Source organism: Chrysemys picta, chromosome 5 (genome assembly GCF_011386835.1).
Source record: "Chrysemys picta bellii isolate R12L10 chromosome 5, ASM1138683v2, whole genome shotgun sequence".
Classification (NCBI taxonomy): domain Eukaryota; kingdom Metazoa; phylum Chordata; order Testudines; family Emydidae; genus Chrysemys; species Chrysemys picta.
In genome coordinates, this window is record NC_088795.1 from 67705609 (window position 1) to 67724943 (window position 19335).

Genomic DNA, 19335 nt, shown 5'->3' on the forward strand with positions numbered 1-19335 from the left:
CTCCCAAAGAAAGAGTATTCTACTGCCTGTGCTGGGCTTTTGAAAAGTAACTGAGCCAAGCAAAATCAGACAATTTACTTTGAGTCTGAATTTCTTTTAATTGGAAAATAAGCACAAACCTCCCATCAGGGAATTTTTAAGACTTTCTGCATGGAGAGCATATAGCTTCCATCACTAACTAAGGGGTACGTGAATCATAGTGAACATGCAGAAAGATAATTACTATGTGTTAGAAGCATTTCTCCCAAGAAGCATTTTAGTACAACCAGTCAGTCTCACAAACACATACATAAACATATTCTCAGAGGGTTATATTTCAAAGACAAGATTTGTTCCAGATAACCACAATGGAAAGAAATGAATCCACCAGATCTCTCTCATATCATCAGACACCTTAAATAATTCAGACATTTAGGAAGGCAAAGAACAGTCACAGAGAAACGACACAGGCAGTGAAGAGAAATATACTCTCCTGTGGTAAAAGACTAGATATTTTATTTATTTAGATTTAAATAAAGGCATTTAAAAGACAGTTCCTGGGATAGACAATCAGACCTTCCCAAGAGTTCTAAATATTGTCCCAATCTCCCCCGCCCCATAATTAGAAGAGTAGCACATTCACCTACACACATACAAGCACCAGGCAGGAAAAAAAATACAAACCAAATCTGGATATCTCCACCCCTCACAGTCCCAATTATTTTCTATTTTCTTATTCTTATGTATTGGTAATACGGTAGTGCCTGGGGGCCATAATCGGGACTCCATTGTGCTTGGCACTGTACACATGACATAAAAAGACAGTCCCTGCCCCTAAGAGTTTACAGTCTATTATTGCAAAGCTGTGGGAAAAGCACACATTGCCAGCAAAGCAGGCCTAACCCTTCCTTCCTCCTCACTCCTAACCCAACAAGCACCACACATCCACATGTTGTAAAAACAAGCACTCTTTTGGTCTTGCCTTACAAAGAGGATTCAAAAGACAACACAGTAAAACAGATTTCATGTCCCCCCTCCCGCCCTTTAAAGTGTCCTTTTACTACAGAAACCAAGGAACATATCTCGACGGACAATTAATTCAGTTTAAGGGGGGCAGAATTACAGTAGCTGTGCATGCTTCCTAACTGTGGCATCTGCAAAAGGCTTATTATGAATGCTGTGTTTTCATTAATTAACAAAAGACTGATGAAATCCTGGGCCCATTGAAGTCAATAGCAAAAACTCCCATTGTCTTTCATGGGGCCAAGATTTCTCCCCATGTACTTTTTACAAAGAGAAAGCTAGCAGAGATCAAGCTGCAAAATACTAGGGTTTACTCAATCATCTACACTGAAGTAAAACTACTGCTTTGCCTTGTGTGCACTTGGATTTCACAGCGAGACAGTTTTCTCATGTTAGTGCTCATAGAAAAGGACACACAACTTGTACTAGTGAAAACTTACCCTATGTGACAGATGGCAATTTTCTGCAAAATCCTGGACAAACCTTATTGAATTAAGTTTAATCCCTTTGGGGTCCATTGTATTAAATATGCAATTGTTTATGTATTATTGGATGTAAATTTTATTGGAGGGGGTGTGTGCTAATGTAATTCCTTTGGTTCTCAACTCTTTCAAGTATCAGAGGGGTAGCCGTGTTAGTCTGATCTGTAAAAAGCAACTCTTTCAAGCTTCATTCTGGGGAGGGTGCCTATTGTCTGGCTGATTACCTATTCGTGGTCTCTTCAAAGATCCAAGAGGGATTATCTAAAGACCAGCGGACAAAGAAAGGACATTGGGATAAACAACCTGAGTTTAAACTGACTCTTGACCTTTTCCCTGGATCCAGAAAACAGACAGGACCTCCAATCTACAGAGGGCCCCAATGCTTAAGGAAGGATTGGAAGGACTTTGGTCAACTGCAGCCCATAGGGCTGGGTTCTTGTTCAGAGCAAAGCGGTGTGATGAACTTTAAACCACAGGAAAACCCCTGGTTGTGGGCTGATTGACTACTCCTGCTGGAGTTGGGGGGGGTGATCTCTGGTAAGCTTACTATCACATGTATAGGTTCTTTAATTGTTTGAAAATATATTCTCTGTAGTGCTTTTACCTTAAGAATAAAATAGGCTTGCTTAGAAAGAGTTGTGTGGTAACTTATATCTGTGGACAATTACACTGTTTTTAGTCTCTGAAGAGAAGGCAAAAGAAGCCTGTTTAGACAGTCTGTATTTTACTGGGAATAACACAGTGAAGGCAGGGAACTGTTCAGCCCAGATCTACAGGCAGGAGAGAGACATGTCTCCATCCAAGAGAGGCAACAGCCAGGGTTGCCAGAAGCCTGAGAAAGGCTAGACCACTGAGGGGAAATGCAGATGTAGTTGCCCTCAACTGTAAGGCCCTATAAGGCTATATTTCCAGTAGCAGTTAGAAACTGTTGTGCCCTCTGGGTATAATTAGCCTCTGAGTTTGTTTCTTTGCTTCAATGTCTTGATATCCTGCTCAAGTGCATGGTGTCTGAAGTTCTGTGGAACTAGACTAATGTGAAATTCTTCCTCACCAGTTTGCTTCTACATTTTCAGTTAAACTCAGGAAATGAATTTCTATTTCTGCATAAACTGAGTTATGATGTTTTTAAACTCACCTCCAGAGTCCTAGTGACTATTACTACAACCAATGCTAATCTTCGCCCCTCTAATTTTCTGGGTCCTTACATCACATAAATACCTGATTAATTACCTCTGTGATAGAGCATATTTACAGTGTTCTCGATAATGCAGCACAGTCTCTCATCAAGAGTCCGCAAAATGAACTAATAGAGTAAGCAATAGACCAAAACAAAGATATAAATATATGTGATTGTGTGAGAGATAGAGATGAGAGTGAGATAAAGAAGAGAAAAAAATGTACAGCTATTTAAAATGAAACTAGCTACTACCATATTAAAAAAAAGAAAGTTGACCTTTTCTGTAAGTAACATGGACAGAAAATCTACTCAGAAAAGACCTTATCAAATATGTTGCAGTGAGAGCAAAGGGTAACAATGAAATTTGACTAGAGCCTAAAAATTCTTGACTAATGCTTTGTTAAAGTGGTGAAATTCTTTTGCACATTTTCACACTAAAATTTTCAACATATTTCTCATTATTTTACATCCCTAAAATTCTAATTTCCTATGAAACCTGGTGAAATCACTGTTTAAACATAAAAACATGCAAAAATATGAATTTTGAAATGTCTTCAAGGCAAAGTCTCCGACACTCAAAGTTGGCCATTTTTCTTTGAAAAATATCCTTTAATGCTGAAAATGAGTCAATTTTCATTCATAATGGTACCAGGTTAAACAGGTCACATAACTGGGCAAATACTTAATGAAATTATAAAAAGTTTCATATTCAAAATAAAATGTTCATAAACTCACTTAAGAATATTTTCCCTTTTTCTCTCCTCTCAAATATTGCATTTACCTGTAGACTTTGATTTTAATCTGAGTAATCTAGTTGGACTCACATGCTATAGATCCTGTGATAGCAATAGATGTGCTTAAAATGAAAAACAGGCAATATTCCTATAAGTATATCTATTAGATTATGTGCAATCCTTTGCTTGAACTTGGACATTACTTGCAAAGGAAGTCAGATAGCTACAGTTGGTGCCTGCTGTGAATGACCTAATAATTCTTCTCTATTCAGTCATTAAATGTCTGCAAGCTGTAATGAGACTCAGTTCTTCAGACAGAAATACAAGTAGTGCACTGAAACGCATTTCAATGAGACAAAAGGGGTTGAACATCTTTATGCATGACTGATTTTCAAGGAGTTCTCTTCCCTGAGATGATAGAAAAATGGAAAAAAAAAAACTTTAATTTTAGTCTTTCCTTCTTTATCCATGCAGATGACCAGTGATAGTGAATATCTGGCAACTCAAGAAGTGCACAGAAAAATCTAGAGTACTACTAAGCCTCCTTCAGAAGTGCTATAGAAATTAAACACAATCACTTCACTATTTGGCCATGATTAAATAGACCATCAACCAATTGGAATAGTCCTCGTCTACATTTGGGCAGTGTGTAGGGTACATGTACATGACAGTGAAAAGCAGGCTGCAACCACACGGCAGTGTGTAGCTACACATGGCAGTTAAAGGCTCTGACGGGGCGGGGAGGTGGCAGGGAAAGGCTCTGGAAGCAGGGTGCTTGCTCCCAGCAGCATGGGAAAAGTACCCAGAAGTGGGTCTAATTTCCCCCTGAGAGCAGCTGTGCAGGGGAAGAGCAACTCCTGTTCCTCCCAGATCGGCAGGGACTAGCAGTTAGGAGCCTCTGGGCTGGAGCGCTCTCAGCAGCACAGGGGAGATCAGACCCACCACCACCTCCAGAAACCTCCTGCAGCTGCAGAAAGCTCCAGAGGTGCTGCCTTCAGAGCTGAGCTCTGAAGGCAGCACATAAGTGAGTGTGGCAATCCAGCATTCTCCCAACAGCAGCTTTGTGACCCCTCCACAACCCCCTTTTGGGTCAGGACTAGGGATGTAAAATACTAAAAACGGTTAACTGGTAAACATTAGTCTTACCGGTTAACCGACCCTAACTGTTAACCCCCAGCCACGCTGGCCAGCCGGCCAGAACAGCCCCAGGCCACACGGGCTAGCCGAAGCAGCCCCAGCCCCTCTCCCTTTAATTGGTTAACCAATTAACAACATAATTTTAATTGTTTAATTGGTTAACTTTTTTAACAGATATTTATATCCCTAGTCAAGACCCTGCATGGTTCCAACACCCTGAAATTTCGGATGTAAACATCTGAAAATGTGAACTTGATTAATTTTCAAATCCTATGGCCATGAAATTGATCAGAATGGACATTACATTTGATAGAGGAAGTGCCTAGCAATGGACTGCCACTGGAGCTACTGCTGAAAGCAACTTCTCCAGAAACCCAAACAGACAAGGCAGACAAGAAGGGAGCCCTGGAGGGCTAAGGCTCTAAGGAAAGAGCCAGGAAACCTTGTTATGGTGTGTGAGACTGATCTCAGGAAGAGATGACTATTCTTGCACAGATTTTGCAATAAGAGACATCAATGAGTGGGAGTGTGTTTTATAAGATGACTCAATTACAGGAACTACCCCAGCTGAAGATAGTTTCCCAGGATTCCTTGAGAAGCATGACAGGATAAAACTTGGTCCAAAAGGAGAAGGGCACTAGAAGATAGGCCAAATCTATTACAGTTGCAGCAAGTGAACTAGCATGCTCAATGGATTTTCCCTGAAACCAACCACAATTGACCACAGGAATCAATACTGTGCAAACCTACAGACTGAAACTGGAGGATTACGGCAGACAGACAGCATTAGTTCTATGCGTAGATTATCCTCTACTTGATTTTTAATAATCTTTTGCAAAAATCAGACCCTCCCACATTGTTTGCCCTAATGCTTAAGTGTTTGGGGTCATAGAAGTATCTTTCAAAATGTTAGTGCCAACTGTTGCACATTAATGATCCATTTCTGTCAGAAAGGATAACAAACAACAATCAAGAAGAGTATGAAATGTGGGTGACCATGTGAAATAGAAATATTAACGATGAGCTGCCTTCTAAGCTTAGGATAGTATTTCTTCCTCTCCAGACTGAGTGCACCAAGTAATGTGAAGATTACTTCACAAGTTTAAGCTAAACTCCGTGGCTACATCCAGAGCACTCCTTGGCAGATTTACAAAAATCAGCATGGGAAGAAAACAGATGGATGAGCAAAATGGTTGGGAGAAAATAAGAATGACTTTTCCTCTCCAATTCCCTCACCCAAAATACAATTTTCATCTTTGAAACACAATGAGATATTTCCATAGGTTTGATTTAAAATATTGTAATAAAAAGATTACATACCTATCTCTCGATCTAATGATAGAACTTATTAGCCTGGGCTGGGAAGTGCCAAAATAAAATGCTGGGACTTGGATCCTAAATGGATAAAAGACCAGCTTCTCTTCTCAATGATCACAGATAGAGTTCCACCACTGTTTCTCTCCTGAAGTCTAGCATCGCACATCATCATCATTCCTCAACTGAACACAAAAAGGTCTTCTACATCTTTCTGTCCCCTCCTCAACAGTTTCCTTGTTTACATCTCAGTGGCTGTGGTTTACTTTGGGGAGACAATAGGAAAAAAAAAACCCTCCTTGGACTCTAGTAAGCCTGCCACAAAGGTGCCTATTGTGGTAAGTAGTTTTGTGCTTGGAATTGGACCTTCATATAATATGGAGAACAGTGAATAGATGGGAGAAACCAAAAGTTGTCAGCAACATGAGCTAGATTTAAACAGAGAGCCACAAGGTTAAAGATCGCACATTCTATTATTAATGGAGTTTCGCCTGAGTAAGGACAGCTGGACGTGCCCCTGTAGTGACTGGTTTAAATTTTGAGGGTTATGCTCTACACTGAAAGACTAGAGACTCTTTCTTGTTTCAAAATGAATGTTCATAATAAGTAGAACAGAGCTTGTAACTTTCACCAGACCTCTCACTGAAGTTATAAAAGAATCAGAAAGTTGAACAGTTCGGGCCATATCTACAGTATACATCAGTGTAGCTTTATTCAACTCAGTGGAGCTATCCCAATTTACACTGGCTGAGTATCTGGCCCTTCATTTCATGCCCACAGTGGGCTTTTGTTCCCCATTTCCGATTATGGGATATTCTTGACATGGAAAACTTACTAATATGAGCAAAGGAGGAAACTGAACAGCATTTTGCTATTTGGTATCCTTTTATTAAACAAAATAAATCTCTTTACTTCCTATGTAACACTTATTAAATTGAACCGTTTCAGGACTGCTAAATGTCACTCATTGTGCAGGACACTTTATGTATTCCCTCAGCCAGCTGGAACCTCACACATCTGGCTGGGCTGATGTAGGAGCTGTAGTAACTCCTTTTTTGGCTGCCACAGACTACTGTGGTGCCTGCATTTCAGGCATCCTCATTAACTCTCCTTCTGTGAATGCCAGATTAGCACATAACAGCAGCTGCTAGTATGGAGGGGAAGGCCACAGGAGCAAGGTGGAGCTGGAATGGAGGACTGAGTGGAAGGCTGTAGAGTCTTAAAAGGTGGCAGGCTCTAATGGAAAGTGGAAAAAGTGGGTGAGACTACCTCAGTCCCCTCTTGCACCCACAACCCTCAGGGTCCACTACCATTTCTGGCCCATAGCAAAAGTCCCACATACTACAGCACCGAGCATGTTGTTGGGCAAGCATTTGTGTGAAGTTTGCCCTGCTGCTGCCCTCTAGTTAATCAAATTACTTCATTCACTAGGTGTGTAAATTGGCACCTTTCACCAGCAATAAATCTACATCATTTTCTAAGGTGACCTTTAGAGACAAGTGCACATTACATTTATTGACTCTGTTCCCAATAACGATTTTATCAACCACCCATAAATTGACACCTTTGTTGTTTTAATTTATGTATAAACCATGAATTACCACAAGTACAAAAATCAACTTCTAATCAATAAAACTTTTTTCCTATAGCTTGGTTAAAATACTTCAGTGAGCAAATTCTTATTGTGGATTCATATATAAAATAAGCAAAATATGTATATACTCAGCTCACTTTGGATTATAAGGAGAAAATATTCTAACGGGAAATATTTATTTATATTTCAAAGTCCCGTAACTCTCTCTGCTTCTCTCCCATATTCTTTTAAATTAGAATTTGGTGAATTAAAAAAAATATGGAATTGTTACTTTTAAGTACATGATTAACTAAGCTAATTACACATGTTCTACATAGCTACAGGCCTGAGGTGTATGTCTATACTGCATCTGCGGGCAGGCCTCCCAGCCTGGGTCTACAGGCTAGCAGGCTCATGCTAGCACTCTAAAAACAGCTGTGTAAGATGGTGCTTAGACATTATGGTTTGGGCTGGAGCTCAGGCACTAAAGCCCAAACCCCACCATCCAAACTGTGCTTTAGAGCCTGAGCGCCAGCCCAAGCTGCAATGTGTCTCCACAGCTATTTTTAGAGCATATAATCCAAAATGAGCAGAACATGTACATATTTTGCCAAATGCATAATCAATACAATGAAACTAGTGTATCACCAAGATGTTGCCTTTAATTCAACTGAATACACTACCCCTATTATGGGGAGTCAGAGGCTCAACTAAGCATTCCCAGCACGATCACGATTTATTTATTTATTTACTTTACTTTATTTTTCAGCAGATACTTTCAATGTAAAAAACAATTCATGGCAACTTCTAGATAGATTCAGGTTTGAAGAAGTTATTTGATCAGTCCACAGAAAATGAAATATGAATCTGTATTTGCTAAATCTTTGATATACTGAATCTCAAATAGGGTCTGATCGAAAATCTACTGATGTCAGCGAGAATCTTTCCATTGGGCGTTGGGTCAGATCCATAGGATATAGCTATCTCCTCCTCTCTCCTCCCCCCCATTTCTACAGAAATACTACAGACAGAAACCTGTAGAATAAAAGCAACATACTTTGATATTGTATTTCATATCACTAGATAAAGACTTAAAGTCTGGTCCTGCACCAATGAAGTCAATGGGAACTTTGCAATTGACTTTGATGGGTGCAGGATCACCTCTAATGAGAATAGTCTTGGTTTTTTAATGTTGCTCTGGGAAAAAATATGCTGTACAACTATGCCGTTTTGGGAATCATTTCAATTAGATCAGGTTTTGTACCACACTATATTAATCTAAAGCCATGTATTTTCTTTTTAAAAAATGTTTTCCGGAGCAGAAAATTAATTGGAAACATTGGATCCCCTGTCAAGTATACTCCAGCATATTCCCTATTAGTGGAATATATAATGTAGCTGGTCAAATGGAATGACATCATACTACAGATGAGCAGGAGACAGCCTAAGAAAGGGCAAGTCTGGATAATTTTGCATTGCAATAGCTAATTTGTAAGCTGTACACATCATATTTAAAGAGTATCATCCAGAAAAACTGGTCTCCACAGAGGTCACTTTAAGAGAAATGTTAGTAGTGGATATGTTCTGCCTTAACACACACTGAATATATTTCTACAGTCCCTTACTGATTATTTATGAACCGCTGATGCTGTGGCTTTGTCATAATTTACAAGTAATTCATGTACTTTGACACTGTTAGAAAAACAGACAACTATGTATTGTAAATCGTTATAGATTTAGTTATTATAAGTAACCAGATTCAAAATTAAGGAGGCACTGGGTCCTCCCAAAGTCTGGGAGTATTAGGGTTTTGAGTTTAGTTCAGCATATAGTAGAGTGAAGTTTGAATCAAAACTTTCCCAAAAGTTCAAGAGTCTTTGCATCTGGGGTATCAGTTTGGGCCCATCTATAATGACACTATTAATATTCACACACATAACACTACATTTACATAATATTAAGAGCAGCAAAGAGTCCTGTGGCACCTTATAGACTAACAGACGTATTGGAGCATGAGCTTTCGTGGGTGAATACCCACTTCTTCAGATACTTGATAATTTTAAGCATTTGTCAAAAATTAAAACGTGAGGAATTCAGAGTTAGGACCAAACATACATAATTGTAATTTCACTGCCAGAACTAAGGGTATCTGTTATTTAGTTCAGTCTCCTATCATGAGAGGTACCTGAGCTCATTCTTCTTCTTAATTATTATTAATACTTTGCATTTCTATAGCCCCTTTCATCTGAGGATCTCAAAGCATTTTACAAGCATTGATTAAGCCTCTCAGAACCCTTTCTACAATTCAACACCGGTCCTTTCTTTTAGCCAATGGTATGAGATAAAGGCATGACAGACTAAGTTAAGACTTAGAGTTTGAGGCTGAATTTTGAATTTCCTATAAATCTATCATTAAACTCACTAAAAGAGGAATTTGACATCATAGAGTCATTACAAAAAATCCTGAAAGAAACAAGAGACTAGATCATACTATACACTACAGTGGTTTTATCAAAGCCATAGTTTTGTTATACAAGAGCAGAACACCTTTTTAAACTTTGAACTGCTGTCATGTAACTTAAAAATTACTAGAGTGAGCATTTTCAAATCAAATGTTGCTATGGGGATAAAACCTTTTATTGCAGGGTCCAGCGCACCAGACATTTTTGTTAGAGAAGGCCTGAAGACAATGTTCAGATCTGGATCAGGTATAGGATGGAGTTTGAAATTAGATTATGGCTAGTATTTGGATTTGGCTTCTATAGTGCCAAAACCTTTGGAACTGCTCTCGTGAGATTTCAGTTTTTAACTCTGTTTTCTGCCATTTTGGACTTGACATTTCAGCCACATTTGAACCAAAACCATAAGAGTTGGTTAAATCCATGGATCCAAGTCTGAAACAGACACTCTCTTACTGTCCTGAAGAAACTGAAAGGGATCTGAGATTCTACCACTGGCCTATTTTTGGTGTAAATGTACTAGTTGTAAATCCCTGTAGATGGGACTCCGATAGCAAATGCTGATACAATCATAACTGCAACATATTGCAAACTATGGTGCCATCATTCCAGAACTGAGTAAGAAATAATTCTGCCTTAGACCAAAGATGACAGCATATTTCCCAAAGGTATTATGCTGAGTGGGGAAAAAAGATTGTTATGTATTTTAACATGTTTTACATTGAAATGAAAGAGCAGCAGCCTAAAATTACAAACTGGTGAATACAAAGAAAATGTCAAAATATGGTATCTGGGTAACGGAATAAAGTACTGCATTACACTTAATAAATTGCTATGACTTGGAATTCTATATAAAAGTAAATAAGTTAACATATTCCACTTACCTTTGAAATGTTACTTGATCGACTTGTAGAGCGTCCTGGGGATTTGTCATTCTGGAAAACAAAATTGGACGAATTACTGAATTAGGTGTAACCTAGACCCTACGAGCTCAGACTGAGAAGAAACTGAACTCTTTAATCTTGACTGTGAACATACTGAGTTCTGTGCATACACTTGTGTGTTAGTCCACACGTCGTATACTCTCCAGCAGCTCAGCAACTGGCTGCCAAAATTGCTCATACTGTGCATGCTAAGAAAAAACGAGCATGCTATAAAAAAATACAGTGGATACATTAATTTGAATTCTGAATTGCTGTTCAATGTGGCCTCTTTTTGTTTGTTTTTCCATGAACACTTGAGCGAAGAGGTTTGAATATGCATTAATGTTGGGAAGTGCTTGATGTGAACACCCCTATCCGCATGTAAACAAAGATACGTTGTACACAAATATAGGAATTCAATATTCCCACTGATCTCTGTTCATGAAATTTCAATCATCCATTTATGGAGAACAAATGGCAACAAAATGTAGCTTAAGTGACCAATCACACACTGTGAACAACAAATTGTGACTTGTCAGAGACAGTCACAGTAAATAGCTCACAAATATTATATATGCTTAAATATACTAGCATAAAGTGTTTGTTGAATGATTACTAATAAATCAAATTGTGTTTGCAGACAATTCACAGAAAAAGGGCTCCATTGGTTCAATTAACTATTCAGCAATAATACTTCTGCCACTCTTGTATCAGCTTAACTTAGTCTGATAAAAGATGCCTTCTCAAATCTGGATCTCCCTTTTCTAAGAATTTTATTTTGAAGCATAGAGCTCATCCATTCACTGCACCTATTATTTCACTGTTGTATGTTGGAGACAGTAATGTTTTTGTGAAGTTAATACAAAATAAATATTGCTGTTGCAGTTACAGTTGGTGGGTCACCCAGGGCCGGCTCCAGGCACCAGCCTGGCAAGCAGGTGCTTGGGGCGGCCGCTCCGGAGAGGGGCGGCATGTCCAGGTATTCGGCGGCAATTCGGCGGATGGTCCCTCACTCCCGCTCGGAGCAAAGGACCTCCCGCCGAATTGTTGCCACAGATTGCGATTGCGGCTTTTTTTTTTGGCTGCTTGGGGCGGCCAAAACCCTGGAGCCGGCCCTGGCGTCACCTGAATAAAAAGTTTGGGAACTGCTGAGCTAACAGATGCTCCTTTAGCTCAAGTGATTTAGTTTTGTGTTTTTAGCACTTAAGGTCCCGGATTCAATCCCCTCTGCACTGGCAATTCCCCACTGTTGGGGAGGAAGGTCTCTGTTCAGGCCCATAATTTCCTGCATGCCATTTAGAGGTTTAAGTGGGGTACCTTGAATGTAGGCCCAGAGAGTCCATAATACATTTGGCATGGATATAAAACTGATGTTTGAGACTGTATATTAAAAAAAAAAAAATTCCTAGAGTAAACACTATGAAAACCTACATAAATAGTGCCAGGTTCAAAATTCAGCTCTTCTGGGAAGTAATAGCTACCAGAATCACACCAGCATTTGAATCCACCATCTGGGTTGATAAAAAAAACAGATTATGACCTCCATAAAATATGTATTTTTTTCACATTATATTTTTCAGGTTATATTTTCTACCCTATTTTAAAAGTCTGAAATAATTTTCAACAAGAAACTTGTTGCATTGTTTGGTCTTAATTGCTGTCAGCATGGAAAAGCTGTTTTTCACACAGGTAGGTGGTGCAAAATGGTAAAAGCTTTTTCTGACAATGCAGGGTACTCACATTTAATCCCCAAACAAAGTTTCCAATGACTGGGAAGGAAATCTCATCTTCAGAAAACTAACGCATGAGAATTAAATGAACTCATTCTTTTCTTTGCTCTCCAGAGAATGCAGATTTTCTGAATTTACTGTAAATTGGGCCCCCAATCCAGTCAGATTTCAATTTGGGGAAGTAACATGAATATTTTTGGTGAAGTACTAATAAGTGTGTTTTATTTGATGCTGTCAAACATGTTGTCAGTACTATTGAGGTTTTCTGAAAGAAGTGGAAACGTCGGTTACTTCATTCTCAATTAGAATTTAACAAACGTGAAGTTTCCTCTGGAAAACTTTCAATTTGTCTTGCAAAAATAGAATATTGATATTACTACCCAGCAAACATAAATTAAGGGCATACACTGCATTAAAGATATCTGCAAGATCTGGCCATCCAAGCACCATTTCTGAAGCAATCTGCCAAACCAGAGTTAACTCCTGACAGAAACTACAGCCGTTTGTTTCTAAGTTTTATAACACATTCCAAAACTTTTCCGTGAGACAACCAACACATTTGTGAATGAAGCAGGTCAGCATCATCAGTTGTGCCCATTATAGAACACAAATAGCAAGTAAACATGAATTCAAGTGTTTGCTTTGACAAAGTTTACTATTGTAATGGCACTATTAAGAACTTCATGCTATTCTGCACCCATTTGTTTTGTTGCCAGTGCTTCGCGGTGGATAATGCAGTACATTGCGTTAGCATTCAGTACAATTTCTTTAGTGTTTCATAGTGGCAGCTCCATCTGTACAAATGCCCACACAGTTTTTCCTATTTATATTGTTGGTAATTATAAATTCATTTAGTAGTTAAAAAATTTCCTCCCCCATTGCATGACTTGGAATTTTTCTGAATAAAAGCATTTTTTCCCCATTAAAGTCCCCCTCTCATACAAACCATACAAATGCTACTTCTTGGCTTTTTGAGCCATGTTAGTTGACTCATCCAATTGTAGTGTGCATGTATCCCTAGCCTTAATTTCTCAAAGACCTGTGTTTTGATATCAGAAGCTATATCTTAAATTCTTCTGTGTACAGTGTTGTCAGGCAGTGGGATAGTTTCCAGTTTTCAGGCAGCTTCAGTACCAATCATGACTTCACAGGTCAATAGCTGCTGGAAGCAGAAGTTGTTCTCCAATCATGCGAGGTGTTTTATTTTTCATTATCCTCGATGATCTGAGATAGGATGCCCGCAATGGTGCTTCTGACACTGTTGCACCTTTACATAAGCAAATTTGTTGTTGCATTTTTTTCTTGCTGTTTATTCGTAAAATGCAATTTACCAGTTTATCAATTAAATAAGGATATCTGGTGTTCAGATGCTGCTGCAATTTCGATGGCTACATGGATTCATTTGTTAATGCCTCAGAACAAGCCAGGCACTGTGGTTTTTGATTTTCTCTGGGACCTACAAATCCAAAATCAAATTTTCAAGAATTCTCATCATACTTCTTGATCACAGATTTTGGCACTTTCACTCTTTGTTCACTGTTTGTTCCACTGGATTCTTTACTTGAAGCATGTATACATTGATGCTTGTCTATAACTACGTTGCTGTTTCTAACGTAAATATCAGGCGTATTCTACAACGTCACAAGTGTTATGCTGATATGAGACAGTTGTTAATGTTATTATATGAGAGTTACTTTAATTTTTCAACAGCTTTGAAAAGTTTCTTAGGAGATAGCCGCAGATAACCAGCTCATAATTTAATTTCTGATGCCAACGTTATGCAATTACTCTGAAGTGAAAGTTGGAAACGGACACCCTATATGCAAAAAGTGTTGAGTTCTACTCTGACGATTGAATAACAGCTGACCTTGAACACTTTGGTATGCTTACGTATTCTTAAAAACCCAATTAAAATGGAAATATGTAAATTTAGAACCAGGAAGCAAATCACTGTGCTGTTTAAGGAAAACCAGTCTGTTATATTGAGAATTGCTGTCACCTCCCAGCACCCATTTAAATAAATCCTGAAATATGGCGACCCATCTAGAATCTTCCTGCAATCCACTGGTTCATCAGGACCTATCATTTGGTGAATATTATATTATCTGGTAGCAGTAGTAGGCTCTGTTTCTTTCATGTGGACCTGCCACGAGACGGGGATGCAAGATGCAATGAAATAATGGGTTACATTCACAAGTTCTGTAAGCCCTAAAATTCACATTTATGCACTCACACAGCAAATCCGCAATCAAACTAGTATTTATATTTTGAACTACCAGGTCTGAGAGCACAACTAGCATTCTGGGATTGTGCAAAAGCTTATGCACCAACAATGACATATACAAAATGGAGGCGCAAATTACAGACTCTGTTTAAAGATCTGTCTCTTGACTAGAACTTTGTACTTCTTTCATGTGAGTCGCTTCTAAGGTGCATCACAGCAAGGCTCCCTCTTGCAAATCTTACAAAAGTGAGTACCACTCCTTCATTTCCCCTAAAGAGACAAGGATTCCTATGCCTGAAATCTACTGTCATCCACTCCTTGAAAACCATCAACTCAACCACTAAATCATCCATCCTTGAAAACTCCAGGTCTACCTTACTGCTGCATGCATGAAGAGAAAGAAGAGAAGAGAGACTTTGAGCAAATCAGTTATTTCAAAGAAACATCTAGTTATCCAGAAGCACACCAAAATAAAATTAAATAGAATAAAAGTTAAGATGGTTGAGATTATGTAGATTAAAGGCAGAGTTCTTAACTCAAGACCACATTAAATTAGGTGGTGTGTGCTAATAGGGAGAGCATAATAACAGAGCTGCAATGAAGTGATGACTATAGAAATTTGCCCTTAAATGACTCCTGGTGTAACACCATATGTAATTTTGAAGCTGAATTTCAAAATCAATGGTTTAGTTTCTTGAAATACGTTTTCTTGTTGAAGAACTTATTCCCTTTCAAGGAAGAGTCACTTTTGCTGAAAAACAGGCTGTGTTTTTCTGCACACTTGATATCATTTTACATTTAAAAGCTATTGTAAAAGAAACAACCATATGTTCTTTTTTATTTTTATAACAACCATATCTTCTCTATTTTTATTCTTATTTTCATATATCAGGAAAGTGTATTATCATGTTCTTCCTAATAGGTCTTTTGCAATAAAAACCAGCATTAATACTTGACAATTTTATAAGACTTCATAGCATGAATTAGTTAATGTCTGTAAAGTGCTTTAAAAGGTGTAAACTTGTTCGCTTGCATTTTAAAAAGTTCAAAACAAAATTCTTTTAAAGCATATTATATCAATTACAAAACCACAACACTATGTCTGGAGAGACCTACAGTAAAAAGTTCCATACAGCAGCATTTAAGATATTTTATTATTCCATAACACCAATGGTAAATTATACTGAATTCCTTGTAGTGGTAATTTAATAGTAAGCCTTTACAGTGATATTTTATACAGTAAGCCAGTCAACAGGTTTTAAGGAAACTGTGGCCCTATGTTTCTTCTTGGAGTTCCACTCCTCCAATTCCATTCTAGACCCTCTCCAATCCAGCTTCTTCCACTTTGCACTCCAGTGAAATCACTCTCACCAAAGTCTTTAATGACTTCTTTGTAGTTATAGCTGAGAACCAGTACACCATCCTCATCCTCCTTGAGCTGTCAACCACTTTTGACACCACTGACCATGCTCCTCTTCTTGAAATTCTTGTCATCCCATGACTTCAGTCCTCTCTGGATTCTCTAATTGCTTCTTCCTCCTTCAGAGGATCCTCCTTATACCCCTTCCAGCTTTCTGTTAGCGCTCCCTAGGGCTCTGTCCTTGGTCTCTCTCTTCTTTCTTTACATATTATCACTGGGTAATCTCATCCACAAATATAAGTTCAATTACCATTTCTATGCACATGAATCACAGATCTACCTCTCTACTCTAGACCGGTCTCCTTCTGTCCAAATTGAAATCTCAGCTTGTCTCTCTGACATCTTCTCATAGATGTCTAGCCATCAGCTCAAGTTCAGCATAGCTAATATAGATCTCTTAATCTTTCCTCACATACCTACCTCTTTTCTCTTAGGACAACACCACCATTCTACCAACCAGTCAGCAAACATTGAGGGTCTTGCGGCTTGTTTCCCATAGGAAGAGAAATTGATGGTAGAGTTGCTTTGATTCATTCCTGTTTATTTACAAACAATGTAAATAAAGTCCTGTTTCTTTGAACACAGCAGGAACCAAACAGAAGACTGTTTCCTTGCTCAACATTCCCAAGCCTCTTTTTTCTAGCCAGCACTATAGCCAGGAAGCCTCTCTCTCTTAGCTTTCTCTCAGGGTCACTCTACAAGTGCTTCTTTGGCTGTCCTTGGCTTTCTGCTGCCTTCTCTGTCCACTTTTGTGGTGTTTCTAGCTACATCTGTTCTCTTACACACACAGCTCCACCAAAAACAATACTCAGCCCTCTGCATTTGCATTCAGTCCTCTGCCCACAGAGCTCAGCACTTGACTGGCCTTGCAGGTGGCCTGTGTTTTGGGCCGTGGCTCCTATTGTTTCAACTATTTTACATCAAAAGCAGCCTAACTGCTTCTTACATTTATCCTTAATGAAGGGCAGCTATTATGGTTACCAACTTCACCTAATTCCCAGCATAGCAGTACTAATAAACTAAGAAATTTGTAGCTGAGTCGCCACAATCTTCAAAGATATGATTATTTAATTGAATGAAATAAGAGTCAACACTAGAGCTGTGAGGGACCTGAAATTTCCATTTTGTGGCAAATTCAATTGTTTTGACATTTGTTTTAATTCTGAATTAGAGGAAAGAATTTAGAAATTTTCTGAAAAACGAAATTTTGGAGAAAATTGGTTTGGGTCAATCAGAATATTTCATCTAGATAAAATTAAAATGTTTTGTTTTAATTTAGACTTTTTACGTTTTTATTGTGTAAAATAAAAACGTTCAAAAGCAAAAGTTGTTTTGAAACAAAAAAATCTAAATGTGCCATTGCAAAAATGTTGAGGGGGATTGTTTCAGCCTTATCAAAATACTTCTTTCCCCTACCCTCATGCCCCATTTTTTCTAAATGAAAAAAGTCTAAATTGATACATTCCCATGTTTCAATAAGGAAATGGCATTTTCCGACGGAACGATACTATACTGGAAAATTTTCAACCAGCTCTAGTCATGCAATACTATACAGCACAATCCAAAGGACCATACAGGACTGCAATATCTCCTCTCTTCGGTACATTGAGATGTCACTGTTCTCAATCTTTTGCATCTTACATCATGGTCTAGTGGGCTGACTGTGAGGCTAAGAGGCCATGAATTTCTGAGTTTAATCCCAGACATGCTATTTATTTGCATCATAGTCTCAGTCATTTAACTTATTAATTAGTATCATCCCCATTTTTAAGGTGATGCAAACACATACTTACCTATTATTGCTATTTCACAGGGGCATTGCGACAATTAATTAGTCTTGGTGAAATCACTCTGAATATGTAAAGACCAACTCATAAAAACTAAGTAATAGTATGATATTCACGTATACAGGTGCCACTTGTTACTTATCAAGGCCTGTAAGTAATTCTGGAGACAACATGTCCATGAAGAAATACCATGTGATGAGATGAACATGAGGAATTTCATTATGTCCAGGTGCCACTGGAAGATATGCAAAAGAACAAATCTAGTGAGGTTCAGTAGGCGATGCAAAGAATCCAAAAACTCACTTTGTGCTTTTTTCTGCAAAAATGAGGCAAAAGGGTAAAATGATGGATAGAGTTGTTTTGATCGAACCAACATGTACAAGGTGAGAGGCTGCTACATAGAGGGGTTGTACCTTGCTACGTAGAGGGGTTGCATCTCAATACATCAGGAGTGATGTGTAACTTGTTTGTATCTGTGTATAAGAATGCATCGCTGAGTGGTGTCTTTGTCTGGCCGAGGAGGCAGTGGAAAGTCCCGCCACTGACTGAGCCGGGTCCATTGCCAAGAGGCACTTTCTTGTAGTATGCCCAGTAGACTAAGTAATCTACGGGGAACTGCAACTGTGTCCGAGGTCGCAATAAACCTGGTCAACGTGACTTTGCATCTTACTAGACTCTGTGGTCACTGCGGGTTCTCTTCGGGTCTGCTGGGTCAGCTATCTGCGCAGAGCTGGGGCAGCACACAGAGAGGACACACGCACGCAGCCAAGTGATATCAACATAGGAGAAAGCAGAGCACCACACCGGTAGCCTCTGACAACACTCTGAATATATGGTTTTGGTGTCTCTCAAGGACACCATTTCTCATTAAGCATTGTTTAAATTATTTTATGTTAAATGTAGTTGTTATATTATGGGGAAACCACACACACGACTGAAAAATGCTTTTTAGTGTGACTGTTTTTTGTTTTAACTTACTATTATCCGTCTTCAAAAAAGAGGACAGAAAGGAAGGTTGATGCCATCTCACAAAGGGAAGGATAAGATTTTGCAGTAGAGAAAAGTATAGCAAGTCCCAAGGCTTTGGAGAGTTAATGTTATTTTCTAACATTTCAGTTGCATAAATTTGAACATACTGAAATTTATTCATAGTGGAAATTACTTAGACCTGAGAAACACAAAGGTCTTAACACAAGGAACAGGAATTAATGAGTATTCTTTAAGCTCTTTTGAATTATTCTTACATTTGAAATAACCTACCAAAGTACAATTAATAAAATAAGGCTGAGCATATCTTCTGAATATTCTCTCTTTCGATATCTTGAGTCCAAAAGAATGGACAGATCTTTGACCACCAGGTAAGATAGCATATG

At 38.5% G+C, this 19335-nt stretch overlaps 1 protein-coding gene across 12 annotated transcripts in view; it reads right to left on the minus strand.

The window, feature by feature from the left end:
* The window catches only part of MARCHF1 (membrane associated ring-CH-type finger 1), a 462831-nt gene that overhangs the window by 83753 nt on the left and 359743 nt on the right, over positions 1 to 19335 (minus strand). For all 12 annotated transcript variants that reach the window (XM_065596510.1, XM_065596507.1, XM_065596511.1 and 9 more), the window contains one exon: positions 10763 to 10813. In XM_065596510.1, coding sequence (XP_065452582.1) covers positions 10763 to 10813 — 51 coding nt within the window. The remainder of the gene's footprint in view (positions 1 to 10762; positions 10814 to 19335) is intronic.